Raw genomic sequence first — 16,057 nt, 5'->3', positions numbered from 1 at the left:
ATTTTCCTGCAGGTTACACCATGCCAGTATTGACCTAATGGATTGGAAAAGGCTGTCTAAGGCAGCCAGTGGCACACTTCATGTACTCAAATTACATAAATTGCGTTATAAATTTAAAAAATCCCTTCTCGTTTACATTGGAGGGGGAAGCGAACCGAATTAAAATCAAAAGCGGGTACATGCATGAAGCCAACAAAGGGCATGGCCGCCGGTGACATCATTTTTTTTTACCTGACTGAGACCAAGACCACACTGGCCGCCATCACAGCAGATTAAACAAAGGTGTACAGCTGATGTGGTGCGGCTTTTGGAATCATCAAGTAAAAGCCCTAATTTCATCAATATTCATATACCTATTAGCAGATTCCAAGACACCGTATTTTCACTGTCCTGTTGCTGGGCGAAACTGAGCACCCAATCAGATGGACAATGGACCTCCTAATCACCAGTGAAGAAATATACAATAGATCGTATATGATTTTGTGCTTATTTACATAAAACCAGCGCGTGTCAATGAGATCATCTCTCTAACGCTCAGTGATCCATCGGAATTTTAAACACACCACTGGTCAAGAAAAGCGTCGCTCCCATTGGGTTGGTCCTCCATCCTTCTCTGGCATTCTCAGGAGGAGAAGAACGACAAGTCTCTCGAATAACCCAAGCGGCTGACCGTTACAACAATAAAAACGTTCTTGTTCCGTGCGTAAAATCGAACTACACGCATAAACAGCGTGATTTGCTGCGCGAGAATGTCCGAGCATAAATTATTTAGCGCTTTAATCCTGCCTTTGTGCGCCTCCATCATTGCCATAGCGACAACAGCTGCTCTGTAGAGTAATCACAGCGCAGTAACTCTACACTACTACTACTACTACGACGACTACTACTCCATAAAAGAGCCAGGGGGAACGAGGAGTTTGCGCATGGTTTTAGGTCATTAATTTCAAAAATGCTAGCAAATTGCTTGCAGATGTTTTCTGTGGTGTCCCTTCTTTTTTAATGTGGGTTAATTAATGATGTGAATTTTGGACGAAGCCCCAAATTTCCCAGTTCGACATTTAACCTACATTTCCACGGCGCTGATCCAGGCACATCAGCAGCAGCAGCAGCCGCCGCCGGCGCGCAGTCATGATTTACGCACAGCAAAACCCAGCAGCGGCTGCACTACTGACCGACATTCTGATTTCGTGATGCTGTTCTGTCGTGCCACCTCGTGTTTGAAGGCTACCGAGTCTTAACTATCTGCTGATTTGATATGCATGTGGAAAAAAAAACCCATCTTACCATGTGCAAACAGCGGCGTCAAGAAGACGAGCAGAAGGACAGACAGCATCGGCACGCTCCAGCATCTCAAACGCGACCTCATCTCCTTTCGGTTCATGCTTGCGCGTAACTAACAAATCTAGCAGAAGGAAAAAATTCTATAACCCTTTGGAAACAAAAAGTGTTCAAGTCGAGAAGTAAATCCTGGATGTGGTTTGACCAATCTGTTATAGCGTATCTCCTCTGCGCGTCTCCATGTCCACTTCTTTTGTGAGGCGTCTTCACTGGTCGTATTTGTTTACTTCTATTTTTTTTTCAATGCGATGGAATTTGTTCCTTTATGGTCCCATTGCCACAGACAAAATGCAAGTCGGTGATCTTGCTGAGAAGCGTGAGGACGGACGGACGGCGCTGCGCGGACACGGCCGAATCAATCGGGTTGTGAAACCAAACCGACGCGCGTCCACTTGGAGAGATGCGATTCTACGCGTTCTCACAGTATGAGAGGGAAAATGATTTCGGCTCCCACTGTCTCCCCACCCCCTCTTCTCCCCAACCCCTCCCCAAGTTCTTACTCCTTTCAATAATGTTCAACTACTGACAGACACAAAAACAGTCCTCCATTGTACAAGCGCGATTTTGCTTTGCTCATCCGACGGGTTTTATCTTGGAGAGTTGGAACCGATGTGGATTTAACTGCTTTTCTTTCATATTCAAGGCTTATTCAAAGCTTAGTCTTTAATATTCAAATATTAAAAACACATATTTGATTGTATATTTTGGATTGTTTTGAAAATGTCTGATAATAATATTATTTTTAATTTAATAAATATACAATAGTAAAAATACACAGATATACAAAATCTACAACAGACAAATTATGAAATGATAATATAAAAATATACACTAGATATGTTAATTATGTGGATTTTGAATATATGAAAGGATTATATCATTATATATAACAATAATAGTAGTATTATTTTTAGGTTTATGCAAATGGTTGGATATGAAAAACATAGTCTCTTTGCATGCTTGTCAGACAGACAGGCACATGTACAGATTTTAATTATGAATTTTAATCAATTAAAAGTAGATAAAAGGCCAGATAAGATGCATGTGTAATGTAGGGCTGTGATATGGTCCAGATTGTTTACGGGTTGACGGTTTAAGGCGAGGAGAATGGGACAATAAAGCAGAGGAGGGGCGGGAGGCATGAGATACACTCCTCCGGCTGTGTTGATGAATGCATGAGGGCTGGAGGTGACGGTGGGGGTCGACAGCATTCTTCCACACAGCACCATTGAGAAAGACAAGAGACCAGCAACAGGCGCTTCATCGGTGCCTCGGGTTTGAGGTCTATGCGTGCGTGTTAATAGCGCTCACTTTGTCCAAGGTCGAAATTTCTTTCTTCTGGCTGGAATAATAACTAATGCTATCAGCAAGAAGAAGAACACAAAATTCATTGTATCAAGGAGTGATAAATCTCCCGACTGTCCTTCAGTGACATAATGGAACAAATGAAACATAATGCCATCACTTCATACTAAAAATTGATTCAAAACCTATCCGCTATCACAAGTTTGATGAAGCTGTAAAAAACGGAAGATTGCGTGCACGAAAAAAAAGCTCTTCTGTATGTTTCTCGCCATTGTACTGCAAAATCTGCTTTAACATAGCATGCATTTCAGCTGCAGTTTTTTGGTCAGTTATATCAGCCTTTTCAAGAAATTCTTTAAATTCAACACAAAGTTTCACCAGGTGGCTTTTCTATATATTTTTTTTCTCTCTATGCACGTCCTGAACCTACAGGGCTTTATACTGTATTACTGCAAAAATATTTCAAATATAGGATATATGGAAAAAAAATTAATTACGGCATTATTGTAGTAAGTAATACATATACTGCAAAAAAACTGCATTACACAGTAAATTATTTGAAACAATCCGAACTGACACGTCAATTATAAAGTCTGAAAGATTTGATATTTTTCCACAGCAGACTCATTAACCCTGTCCTCACGCCTCCTTCTCCCCCCCTACTGGTTCCCACACTGCTCTCTGAGCGCAAGATTTGGGTTCAGTGCCAACAGGCTCAGCTTCAAAGGGACTGTGGAAGGAAGAGGTGGTCTACTGCGGCCTTCGACCAGCACTCGTACAATAATACAAATATACAAGTGTATACTTATAGGTGCTGGGAGAGAAACAGTTTGACAGGACCGGTCAAAGGTTTGGATGCACTTGACTGAATTTATGCTTCAGATCTTAAAATCCTTTTGATCTGAAAGGTTTATGCTTAAAGGGACTGTTGACTTAAAAATAAAGATTCTTCATCATCATTTTATCATTTACTTACTTTTCATGTCGTTCCAGGACCATATGGCTTTCTTCTGTGGAATAAAAAGAGAAATTCTGATAAATGTCCTGGTTACACTTTTCCACACATCTTTCCACACATATCACTTTTTAAGCTTTAATAAACTATATGAGACCTGTTTTCTCTGATGTAAATAGCACTGCATTTCTGAAGTAAACTATATAAATAAAAACATTTTAGATTACATAAACACATATACATACAGTCACACACATACATCACACACACACACACATATATATATATATATACATATATACATATATATATATATATATATACACACACATACTGTATATATACATATACATATATACATATATATACACACACACATACTGTATATATACATATACATATATACACACACACACACACACATATATACACACATATATATATATATATACATATATATATATATATATATATATATATATATATATATACATATATATATATATATATATATATATATATATATATATATATATATATATATATATATATATACACACACACACACACACACACACACATATATATATAAAAATTTAGGCTTTATTGAAAGCTTTAAAACTCTTAATGAAAAAGTTGCTTTCCTAAAAAACAAATAGCATAAAATAGCATCTGTTTTCTAGCTGAGCAAACAGCTTATCAGGTTATGAATGGATGCTGAAGAAATTTCCAGTAAAATACTGGACTCCTGAGAAATTACTATTATTAATAACGTTAGGTTTAAAAATAGAGTCGCAGTGGGACTACCTATTACAAATGAATAATAGTGATTATACATCTGTGTGAAAGGTTAAGGGCAGTGCACTGATGAAGCTGAACACACGTGAGATGCTCCTGTTAAACCTGTCCTGTGTTCAGTTTTAGTGTATAGGTTTAATTTATGATTACATGCGGAATGCTGCAAACAGCCTATTTGTAATTGATGATGCATTATTGATTGGGCAAAGTGTAAAAGCAGTAAAGAACAAGGTCTCTTGATGAGCACCGCTGGCACTACGCCTTCAATCCCTTTTCTTCTTTCTAAACTAAAAGACCCCACTGGGAAAACACACGGACACGCAAGACACAAATATATCAGGTGGTTCACATTGTCCTTGGACTTGTTGAGAACTCTAGCCACTACACAAACAAGCAAATAAAAAAAAAAAAAAAAAAAAAAAATATATATATATATATATATATATATATATATATAAGCTACATTTAACCCTGAATTCTAAAGCTCTGTTATTGTGGTACCAAAGGTATACTTTGGAATAATGTGAATAAATAACACTAAAAACACAACAACAACAACAACATGGCAAGAAAAATATTTAGGTTAAACATCCGTCATAATCCTCTTATCTCTTTAGCATGAGAGTGTTGTTTTGATAGACTTAGCTCTAGTTGATTTATTAATAAAAATAACAGAAGCCCGTTGCCCAAAGTGCAATAATGTGCCCATAACTGGAGGATACAATACTCATGTTCACTTAAAAAAAGTCCACATACAAATGAAAAACTAATGTTTGAAAGAAAGAACACTGCTAGAAAACATGACTTCTTTCCTGAAAATCGTTTTTTTAAGCTACCAAAAAAAGGATACCATGCCATTCAATTAGTCAATAGCATCAAATCTGTGGATGTATTTCCAACCACAAAACCGTGCCTGGGAATCACCAATATACCCATAACCACATTTTGCATCATTTTTATATTTTGTGGTGTGAGTACTGAAAACAAAAAGAAAAAGAGCATTTTGAATGCCTGAACGATACACTTACTGAAATAAGCTGAAGTTGAAGTGTGCATGTTAGACACATATCACAAATACACATCAAAACACTGTGTCCTGCACATGTCTACGTTATAAAAGGGTTACTCCCTCCTAAAACTTTATTGTTAATCACTTAACCCCATGTCATTCCAAACCTGTAAAAGCTTTGTTCATCTTTGGAACACAATTTCAGATATTTTGGATGAAAATCGGGAGGCTTACTGTCTCATTGACTGCCAAACAATTACATACAACTATTCAGGTGCAGAAACATATAAAAGAGGTCATGTGAATGCTCCATCTGCCATCAGTGGTTCAAACGTAACATTATGAAGATAAAAGATGCTTTTACGAGTTACAACAACATGGGGGTGAGTGATTCATTACAAAATTTTCATTTTGGGGTGGAATGACCCTTTAACTCTATAACTTGGATCGCTATAGGAGTCTGAGCTCAAAAAAGAAGCCCAAAGATATAAGTTTAATCAGCATCGCTTATAATAAGTGGACATAGCCTTGGGGAGTGCACTCTGCAAACAGTGTTTCCAAGTCCTCTGCTTACCTGCGTAATTGGGCTGCCGCAGGTTGTGTTTTTAGTCAGTGGGTTGAAATGAAACCCCCTGCCTGACAAATAGAGCATGTTACTTTCGGTATGAAACAAAATATAAACTTTAAAATTGTAAATTTATTAAGAAATTCACAAAGTACTGTTTTTTGGCTCTTTAATGGCCTGTGACAGTTATAGCACCTTAGTTCAAGGGCACTTCAACCAATTAATCTAATCATTTTATCCTCCTTATTAGTTATAGCATAAAATAAATATTTAATGGACATCAGAATGTATCTGGTTTCAAATGTGGAAAGATGTTAATACACAACATTTTCCAAGCTTAAGTCTATTCTCCTGTCTGGTTTGTTTGTTGGACCAGATTCTGTTTTATGATTGGTCAAAGCACCTGTCAATCAAACTCAGTCTGGCTTGTTTCATTTCACAGACCTGGCAAAAAACACAGTTTAGTTTACAGATTTAGTTCAAAGTCTATGGTCGCTATATTATTAAAGGCTTAGTTCACCCCAAAATGAAAATTCTGTTATTAATTACTCACCATCATGTCGTTACGAACCCGTAAGACCTTTTTTCATCTTCAGAACACAAATTAAGATATTACTGATGAAATCTGAGAGTTCTCTCACCCGCCACACAGGTTCCCAGGTTCAGATACATAGCAAATACATCCGTAAAACTGTGTCCGGCAGAAGATGTAACTTGGGGGAGAAGAATGGTTGAGTGAATTATGTTATTTTTATTTTCTTTGTGCAAAAAAAATTGTGTCAGTTGTTTTGCCATCTTCGGAGGGTCAGATAGCTCTCGGATTTCATCAAAAGTATCTTAATTTGTGTTCCCGAGATAAATAAAGGTCTTACGGGTTTGAAATGATATGCGGGTGAGTAATGACAGGATTTTCATTTTGAACTAACTCTTTAATTTGGTCAAAAATAACATACCAAATGTACAACGTAAAATGTAGCCATTGTTACAATGGTGTCAGTCATCTCAGTTTAGTTGTTTCTTTCACTGTCTCAAAAAAGTGGGTTTGGAAACAAGTAAGTATTAACTTCAGTAAGACTGACAAATGCATGAAGTATGAACACAAACCACTTCTGTTTGATTTCCATGTTTTGCTAAACAACATTTTCACATTCCGAAGCAACATTAATCCTTGTTCAGGAGTCTTGTTATCGTTGCCAAGTGAAAACTCTCTCCTGATGTCTTTCTCTCTGATTTATATTCTCATATAAACTCGCACACTAAGATGCGGTATGTATGCAAATATATTATAATCCAGTTCCTCTGCCCATGTGGCCAGAGTTAAGCCCCTCCTACTTTTTCTCCTGCACCTACTTCAGCGCTTTCATTTGCCTTTATTCAAGTGCCATTAGCACACTGCTGCTATTCCTGGCTCTGGACAGGCTGGAGCTTGGATCATACAGGCTTATGTGCTGCCAACCAGAGCAGAACTAAACTGTTTGTGCAGCCCCCCTCCCCAGCATTAGTGGTGGCCCATCCCCCCGCCTGTGCTCGCTCAATGCTCTCTCTCTCTCTCCACTCTACTCCATTGCTATACAGCGGACATGCTGTTTTTTTTTTGTCTTGCACACTTGCATGTTGAATTGTGCGAGTGGTGACATATTAATGCCATATTAACAGATTACAGGAACATGATCGCTGGTTTTATGCATTTATTGTCAAGCATGAATCACAGCCGTGTGGATTAGCATGATAATTAATGATATTGCTTTGTTACATTTATCTAGTATTAACATAGGATGCTCATAGTTGTTTAAATGGTCATGTGTAGCATTAATGAAAGCAAGGTCAGAAGTTCACATTTTTGTAATCTCTTAAAATTGGATTAAAATTGTAAAAAACTATTACAATTAAAATTATTGTTTTCTATATTTTTAAATGCAACTTATTCCTGTGATTGTAAAGCTGAATATTTATTAACCAATCAGCAAAAATTCTTATTAATATTAATTTAGAAAACCGTTGCACTGTTTAATATTTCTTTTTTGTGGATAAAAAATGGATACATTTTTCAGCGTTCTTTGATTAATAGAACGTTTAGAATAGAAACAGCATTTATTTGATTTAATTATTCTTTTTTTTTATTCATATATTGTTTTCTCGCTAAATAAAGTATACATTTATTTCTTTAAAAATAATTTTAACACCAAACTTTTGTGTATATGCATAATTTATACAAATATTTTAAATATAAAAATTATATATAATAAAAAATATTATATATAAAAACATTTTCTTTTTCATGCATTGCTATTTTTGCATTTGTTTTGTTATTTAGCAGTTGTATTTAATTTGTTATGTTTTCTAATTTTGGGAAATGCATTTTTTGTTTAGTGTATACAGTCATCCAAATGCATCGGTTGATTAACTCTTTTTTCCCTTTCCCTTTTCCTCTGCTGTGTATTCATTAGTGAAACAGTTAATTGTTTAAAATGCAGTATATGCACATACTTTTAAAATATTATAATGCAACTGAGTTCAGCATCACAGTACAATGCCATAGACATAAAAAGAGGTAACATTTTCCATATTTCCACCCTCTCGTTCCATACTGACAGCTACTCTTGACTGTTGTGGAAGAAAGCCTCTTGGCATCATGCTGACACTTTAGACATTGCCATGGCAACCAATGTAGATATACCAGATATTGACTACATAGAACAAACGTATTCAAATTCACCAGCTGAAAAATGACATGCAGACTTTCATATCAGCAAACCAAATCAAACCGGTTTAAATGTGAGCAAAGCATTTACACAAAATCGTCAGCTAAACGCATAAATAAAATATAAAAGACACAAATTGGAAATAATGTGACCGTATAACACTTCAGTTAAAAAAACAACTCCTTCTGGGAATTGTTTAAAGAGAACAAAAGATGACAGACCAGCAATGACAACATATGGTTCATATGAATCATAACAACCTATTAGAGACCTGTCAGATCCAGATGTCAGGCTAGACGGCTAGATGGGAACGGGCTGATGCAGGCAGGCCGAGTGTGTGCTTGAGCTGTGGCATCAAACCAAAGATGCTGGCAGGAGAGGTGACAACCTGCATGGGTATCAAATATAAGAGAGACAGCGAAAGAAAGACATGTTTATGATGCTCCTACCGCAGACTTTGGAACAAATAAAGACACTTGAGTAGGAATAGAACACGGTACACACGGCAAGCTAATCGTGGCACATGGTACACAGACCATTTACTGGATAGACACTTGGCAGAACATTGGAAAGTGGAATCTCAATATTGGATGGAAGGAATATCGCTGCCCAGTTTCAATAGTGCTAGTATTAAGCAATGTTGCTTTCTGTTACCGGCTGGCAAAATGTTGACAAATACGGGAAGAGCAAAACATGGTTAATTGCTGCAGAACGCCAACGGAATATGTACATTAAACCAAAAAATACACGGTTGTCTCTCCATATACAAATACCACGAAACAAATTAAACAGATCTTTTCGTCCTGCGCGGTGCAGCCCGGCTGCCAGCAGTGGCCCACGCAACGTAATAGATGCCTATATTAACTGTTACCAAGTCACAAAATGAGTGAGAGTACAATGAAGTCCATTGTTATGTAATGCACTACAGCTTTTAATGAAGGGCTCAGATAATTGGAAACAAAAAGCAACGAAGGTAATGAGACAATCAAAGCACAATGGCATGTTTGTCACTTTTTTTATTCGGCTAAAGGGCATTCAGCCTTGCGATATGCAGGATATAACGGTCAGGAAATGAGGACGGTCAAATAGGTTCACTTTACATTTTTCATTAATGTTTTGGTCCGCTCTGAAAATAGAGTCTAGCTTTCTTTCCAATTAGAAAAGAAATAAATCGGTAACAAAACCTCGCTAACTGCACTTACATACTCCATTAGGAAACAAATGTAAATCAAAACGGCAGTTTGGAGCTTTAAACATGTTTCCCAATGTTCACATTGTTGTAATAATGAGCTATTTAGATATATTATAAAATGGCAGTGAGATGAGAAGAGCACAAGCCTAAAATTCTTGCTTATTCAGATTTCGTTTTACTGGGACAAATCCATGAGACCCCTCCATCAGGAACAAGGCATTAAGTGTACTTTTGTTGTAGTCTAATGCCTTCCTGCCGTGTCTTAATCATGTAGAATCTGCATATATTCCTTGCACTGAACTCAACTTCTCTCAGGTCAGTTTTTCAGGGTAAACACTTAATTGTTTTTTACTAGAACTGGGGTTTGGCACAAATTTCACAATTCGAACAGATGTCAAGCTTCATTCACAAGCTTCCAATTCAACTATTCAACTCAGTTTTCTAAAGGTCAAAATCTCAATTAACGGTCATAAAAAAAGTGACCGATTTATTCAAACATAAATTAACAAACAGGCTTGAAGATAAAAAAATACACTACATGTGTAGTAAAATTTCAAAATTTGAAATTTGAATGTGCTAGCAGTGTAAGCCCTGCTAGCACATTCATTTTAAGTTAGCAAAAACATATGTGAAGTGCATATTTTAATTCTTAGTAGTTACTGACAGAATTTCATAGAAAATTAATGTAGGAAGACAGAGGCACCCATATCTGGATGGCATTCATAAACTAAAATGCGACCTTTGGCAGGCCTAGAACTGGCTTAATTCCTCAGCTTCAGAAACTGGCTTCAATATTTGGATAACTTAGAGCAGTAATAAATAATGCAGTGACATAATTATTCCTGTTCTCCTGTTGTCTCAAAGCACACAATCAAGTGTATTCCTTTGCAGTGCACTTATGAGGCAAGAACTTTTATGAGATCTGTCGCTAGATTAGCTGTAACTGAGAAAATGCAGGCACCAACCTCTTCATGCGGAAAGCAGACCAAGGGAAGACGGTGACATGGGATAGGCCATGGAGAACTTGGAACGGCTTTCCTTTCTCTTTACCCATTGCCTCCACATCAGTACACCGCTGGCCTACTTTCACAGTTTCCATTTTTAATGAGCTCCTCCAACACCAGCACTGAGCTCACCAGTCAACAACCTGTCACTTCCACAAGAATCCCATGTAAAAGGAACACAGAGTAATTGTAATGAATATTGAAAGAGCGCTGGTTTAGTGGCCTCTAGACATGCCAACAGCTGGTTCCTGGCTCCGGGTTCCTACGGAATTTATGCGGGTGACTCTTGTCAGGAAATAACGTGTTTCTGGATGGGAATTTTATTAAGGAATAAGTCTGACCTTTAGTGCTCCAGATGTGTGTACTAATTAAAGTCAGTCCATCACTTTGTTTTCCTGACATTCCTACATGCAAGAGTCTTGAGAAATAACCAAAAACAGATTTACACCAACATGCAACTGATAATAACAGGGCAATTAAAGACAATGAGTCCATAACAAACATGGTGAATTAATAGGCCACACTAAAATGAAAGACACGACACTTACCTTTATACATAAACACTCAACCTCCCACTGGGAAGCGTGGCATTGGATCTAATTTCCTTTCTTCAGGCAGGCTGGAGGACACACCTGTGCTTCTCACGGGTCCGGTGCATAACTTCAGGGTGAAGGAACCTCTCCAGGAAAACATTACTAAGTCTCAGAATCTTCTTTATCTCGAAGGGTATCATAATCCTGCTCTCACCCATCAGATATGAAAAAATTGAGTTTTTTCCTGGGAGGAGCTTGACGTGTTCACAGAGCGTGACTCAGGCGGTGAGTTGGGAAACTAAATTGCACTGAGTCATAAACAAAAACAGACCATCAGAAGCTTATCAATGTCTGGTGTATTGAAACCAATGGATTTTTTTAGGAAAACTACAAGGGAATCACTAATTAAAGATCTAGGTGATTCAAACAAATGAGATGGAATCGCTTTGGAAGGAAAGAAAGGACAGAATTAATTAGTTTGGTGCATGAGACACATTTATGGTAAAAGTATATTGTGGGAAAGACTCCTAAAACACTAATAAGGGATATCAATTTTGAACTTCTGGTTCAACTAACAAATCTTATCTTTAATTTCAACCTTTTTTCAGAGAGGTTAAAAGTTGATCTGTTTTTTATCAAGACAAATAAGAGCCAGCAAACATAGACATATTATTAATTACTACGCCTTCATGCAATCAATTATTGGTTACCTGAGTTGTCTACTAATCGAGGCTGGTGTAAATCTACAAAGACCGTAACACAAGACAATACAACTGCCCCTTGAAAATAAAAGTAAACAAATATGCACAATACATAATTCCAGAATGCTGCAAAAAGTTCCAACAAATTTTGAAGATTTAGAACATTCATCCATCCCAAAGCTCTACAAATCCCAGTTATTTTATTCAATTCATAGGCTTATTTGATAACACTTTCAGCTCTAAAAGCATACTACTCTTAGCTGGGTTTTACATGTTCACCAAAAATAATCTAAAACATTCTGCAGATTCCTCCAGCGGTACTCAAATTTTATGTACACGTTCTGTCATTTACTTTACTGAAATATTAATATGATAATGGTAAGTGAAACCTTTATCGGTATTCCAAGTCCTCGGTATATCTTTGCGGCAAGACATTATTTTTGCACTAGCAGGATGCCAAATGCCCATGGCGCAAACACAGAGAGGGCCTAATTGAGAGCTTGTTGACAGGCTGGTGGCACCATCCCAGTTTTACTCCTTTCAAACCGAAAGTCTAAAGATCTCTGCTTGATTTTCTGATTCAGCGAATAAACCCGCTCGAGTCTGTCAGAATGCAGCTCGAATACAGACTCAAATGAACTCAATGACCCTCAAGCTGCAAATTGTAGGTCACGCACACACGGAACCCAACGCGACAAATGCCGATTAGGGGGGTAATTAATTGTGCTTTCCAAACACAGTCATGGCTCTGTGCGACTGGAGAGGGCGGCTACCGTCTCAGACAGTAATGGAGTCTCCTCCGTTACATTCACGGGAGCCCTTGCTTTAACATTCAATCTTTAAAGCACAAAACAGCCCCTCCTCTCCGACTACTCTTCATGCAGAACCATGAGACCTGTTACCATGGAAACGTCCTCAGAGATAGTGCGGCTGCACAAACATGAAATGCTTAAATGCCTCCGTCAAGCACGTATTGAACTGAAACGATGGTGCTTGGAATACAAGGGAAGTATCCTTTATATTTCGATCGAGAACGCACAAGCGCCAACTGTTTCTGGCAGTCGTAGAGCTCTAGCCATCTGCACATCACACACAGGCTGTCAATGTTTGTTGTTTTAATTCAAAGTCTTTACAATCGGGGCTTTTGCAGTTCCGCGGGGAGTAACACAATGCAATCAATTTCGAATACAGAAGACGTTCAAGAACAAACCGAACATTTAGCCTTCTGTACTAGCTGTAACTGTAAACCAGGCAGGTTTGATTCAAATCTGGAGATGCATTCAAGATATACGACAGGGAATCAACCCTATAACCTTCTATATAATAAATATGCGACTAGCCAAATATAGGCTTTGCTAAGCTGTCCTTGTTCCTCCCGTGCAGCCGCACAGCCTGTGGCACAGAGCAGAGCACCCTCTTTTTTTATTCACACATCTCTGCCACCATGGTTACGGAGGTGAAGGATGAAGACTGACGGAAGAACACACAACCAAGAAGGAGGTAAGAGACAGAGAGAGAGACAGAGAGACAGAGAGAGAGAGAGAGAAAAAGAACCAGAGAGGAAAAATGGGTTGAAAAGAGGGAGATGATGAGTGAGAAATGATGCGACAAGTTCGCCTGAGCGACCGCGGGGTGACCTCATCGTCTCGTTGCCAGTGACAGGGCTTCTTGAAGCTCAAGGAAATAGGTGTTAATTATGAAAAATCTGAAGGAGTGGGTAACTAATACGGGTTATAATATCCAGACAGCAGAGGGTGTCTTCGTTTCTTTATTAAAGGGATAGTTTAATTCTGTCATTAATTACTCACCCTTATGTTTTTCCAAATCCCTAGGACCTTCGTTAATTTTAAGGATGCAAATCAAGATATTTTCAATGAATTCCAAGAGCTCTCTGACCCTCAATAGACAGGAAAAATTGCCTACTACAACGATCAAATCATTCAAATACACCAAGTGACATCAGTGGTCCAATTGTAATTTTTTAAAAGCTACAAGAATACTTTTGTGCAGAAAGAAAACAAAAATAAAGACTTGATTCAATAATTTGTCTCCTCCATATGACCCTGCCATTCTGGAGAGTATCCACTGACCACAAATAAAGTATGCTGCTCCGTGTCAGCTTGCACCACGTGAATATATTATCTACGTTCAGATCAAAGCATGAACAACGAACACTTCATAAAATGACGGTTGAACCACTGATGTCACATAAATTTGTTAAACAATGTCTTTGCTACGTTCCTTTGCTTTGATCCTTCTAGTATCCTTGCTGTTCATGCAGGGTCAGAGAGCTCTCAGAAGTCATCAAAAATAACTTGACAAGCCCTGCCACTCTTACACTACACATCATATTCTCATGCAGTCTAAAACACATCGCAAAGAGAAAACAAAAAACACTTCCAACATACACATTTCCATTTTTTTGCATTTTAGTATTAGAGTCCGTGATAAAAATCTTTGCAATTTTTTGGAGACAATCTTTCCTGAAAGTCCCTTTCAGTTCTTGCCTACTGTTGTTAAAGTTATTAATATGGTTTTTAACATTTAGAATAATAAAATGTTTCCTGAGAATTAAACAGAAATCAGTCTAAAATTAGGCTATATATGATATATATATAATAGTATGCATGTATGAGTCCGTTTCTCAGTTTTTATGCCAGCAGGCACAATTATTAATCAGCCTACAACTAATCTGAACAAACACATTTAATAAGCTTTAACATTCTTTGAGAAAAAAAAAAAAACATTTCCCCTTTATTCTCATGCAGACATCTACTGCAGAATGAAAGAAAAAAAAAAGTTTTAAAGTGATGAGAGCCAAACCTCGTCACAACAGACAGGGCCTTTGTGCTCATCTGTACAAAAGCATAAGGGTCTGTATTTGAGTGAAGGAGGTGTTTAATATCTCCCCAAGTCACTGGGCGTTTAGGTATGCCTCAGAATGATTTTATGGCCTGGGTCTCATCTGGTATCATTACACCAATCATAAATAACAGCTGTAAATGTTTCACATGAAGGCAGTGAGGTGCTCAAACACCAAAGTGACTATCTAATCTATACATATAAAAAAAAAATCATTTTAAATAAATAAATAAAGCTACATGAAGTTACATCTGAGAATGATCCGCTTTTTTTTTTTTTTTTAAACAAAAGCTCATTTATAAGGAGTTAGCTAATAAATATATTATTCTCCACAAACTCAATACTGCTGTTCTCAGCCCAAATGTCTCCAAATGACTTTTGTTCAGACTAAGCATGTATTAAAACATCAGAAATAACAACCATAATCAGATTATCCTACAGTCCAAACACAAGCTGCTGTCAATTTCAGATGACATCACTTTCTGCATGTGCTAAACAACCTAATTAATAAACTATTAATAGATTTTTTAATGCTACTATTAAAGCTGTCTTCTGCTATTGTGCAGAAGATACAATCCAATGTTGTGCGTTGTTTTCCCTTTCCTGTGGGGTAATACTACTAATGCACAGCATCTAGAAGAAAATTTTAAAGTGCCAGTATTGGGAGGAGCGCAACATTGGGAAAAACACAACTAACCCCCATTGCTTATCAGGCACAGTCTAACACGTTCCAGCCCTCCACATGCTAGTGAACTCTTCCACATGCCAGATTATCCGGGTTAGAGATTACATTACATGAGGTTGTTATAATTCCTGCATGTTTTTTTCCTCCACACTGAGCAGGATTTATATTTGCCAAAGTGCATTTGGAGCAAATGATATGCAATTGTAAAAACAATGCCAAGAAAATTACTTTTTTTTTTTTTTAGACTTTGACAAATGAGAGTGAAAAGAGTCAATTATTAAATATATAGGTACACTTCCAAAAAAACAAAAAACAAAAACAAACTTATATAATAAAAAAGTAAATTATATTATAGATTAATAAATAAATTATAGATTAATTACATGTAAAAGTAAAACATTTTAATTT

At 37.3% G+C, this 16,057-nt stretch overlaps 1 protein-coding gene and 1 long non-coding RNA gene across 9 annotated transcripts in view; both read right to left on the bottom strand.

Moving 5' to 3' along the window:
- Positions 1-1,801, bottom strand: part of cspg5a (chondroitin sulfate proteoglycan 5a) — a 28,443-nt gene extending 26,642 nt beyond the window's left edge. For 4 of the 8 annotated variants that reach the window (XM_043261592.1, XM_043261595.1, XM_043261593.1 and 1 more), the window contains exon 1: positions 1,285-1,800. In XM_043261592.1, coding sequence (XP_043117527.1) covers positions 1,285-1,381 — 97 coding nt within the window. In that variant the 5' untranslated portion in view covers positions 1,382-1,800. Of the gene's footprint in view, positions 1-1,284 lie in introns of all 8 variants that reach the window. The other 4 variants (XM_043261597.1, XM_043261598.1, XM_043261599.1 and 1 more) reach the window with 2 other exon arrangements.
- A 1,818-nt stretch (positions 1,802-3,619) lies between these two features.
- Positions 3,620-11,599, bottom strand: LOC122360972. The gene is made up of 3 exons (XR_006252845.1): positions 10,830-11,599; positions 8,944-9,060; positions 3,620-3,653 (listed from the first exon to the last, which is right to left on the bottom strand). It is a non-coding gene; the product is annotated as an uncharacterized LOC122360972 (long non-coding RNA).
- Between the last annotated feature and the right edge of the window lie 4,458 nt (positions 11,600-16,057).

This window comes from Puntigrus tetrazona, chromosome 16 (genome assembly GCF_018831695.1).
Source record: "Puntigrus tetrazona isolate hp1 chromosome 16, ASM1883169v1, whole genome shotgun sequence".
Classification (NCBI taxonomy): Eukaryota; Metazoa; Chordata; class Actinopteri; order Cypriniformes; family Cyprinidae; genus Puntigrus; species Puntigrus tetrazona.
The sequence above is the reverse complement of the archived record's forward strand: the minus strand, read 5'-3'. Positions and strand labels throughout refer to the sequence as shown.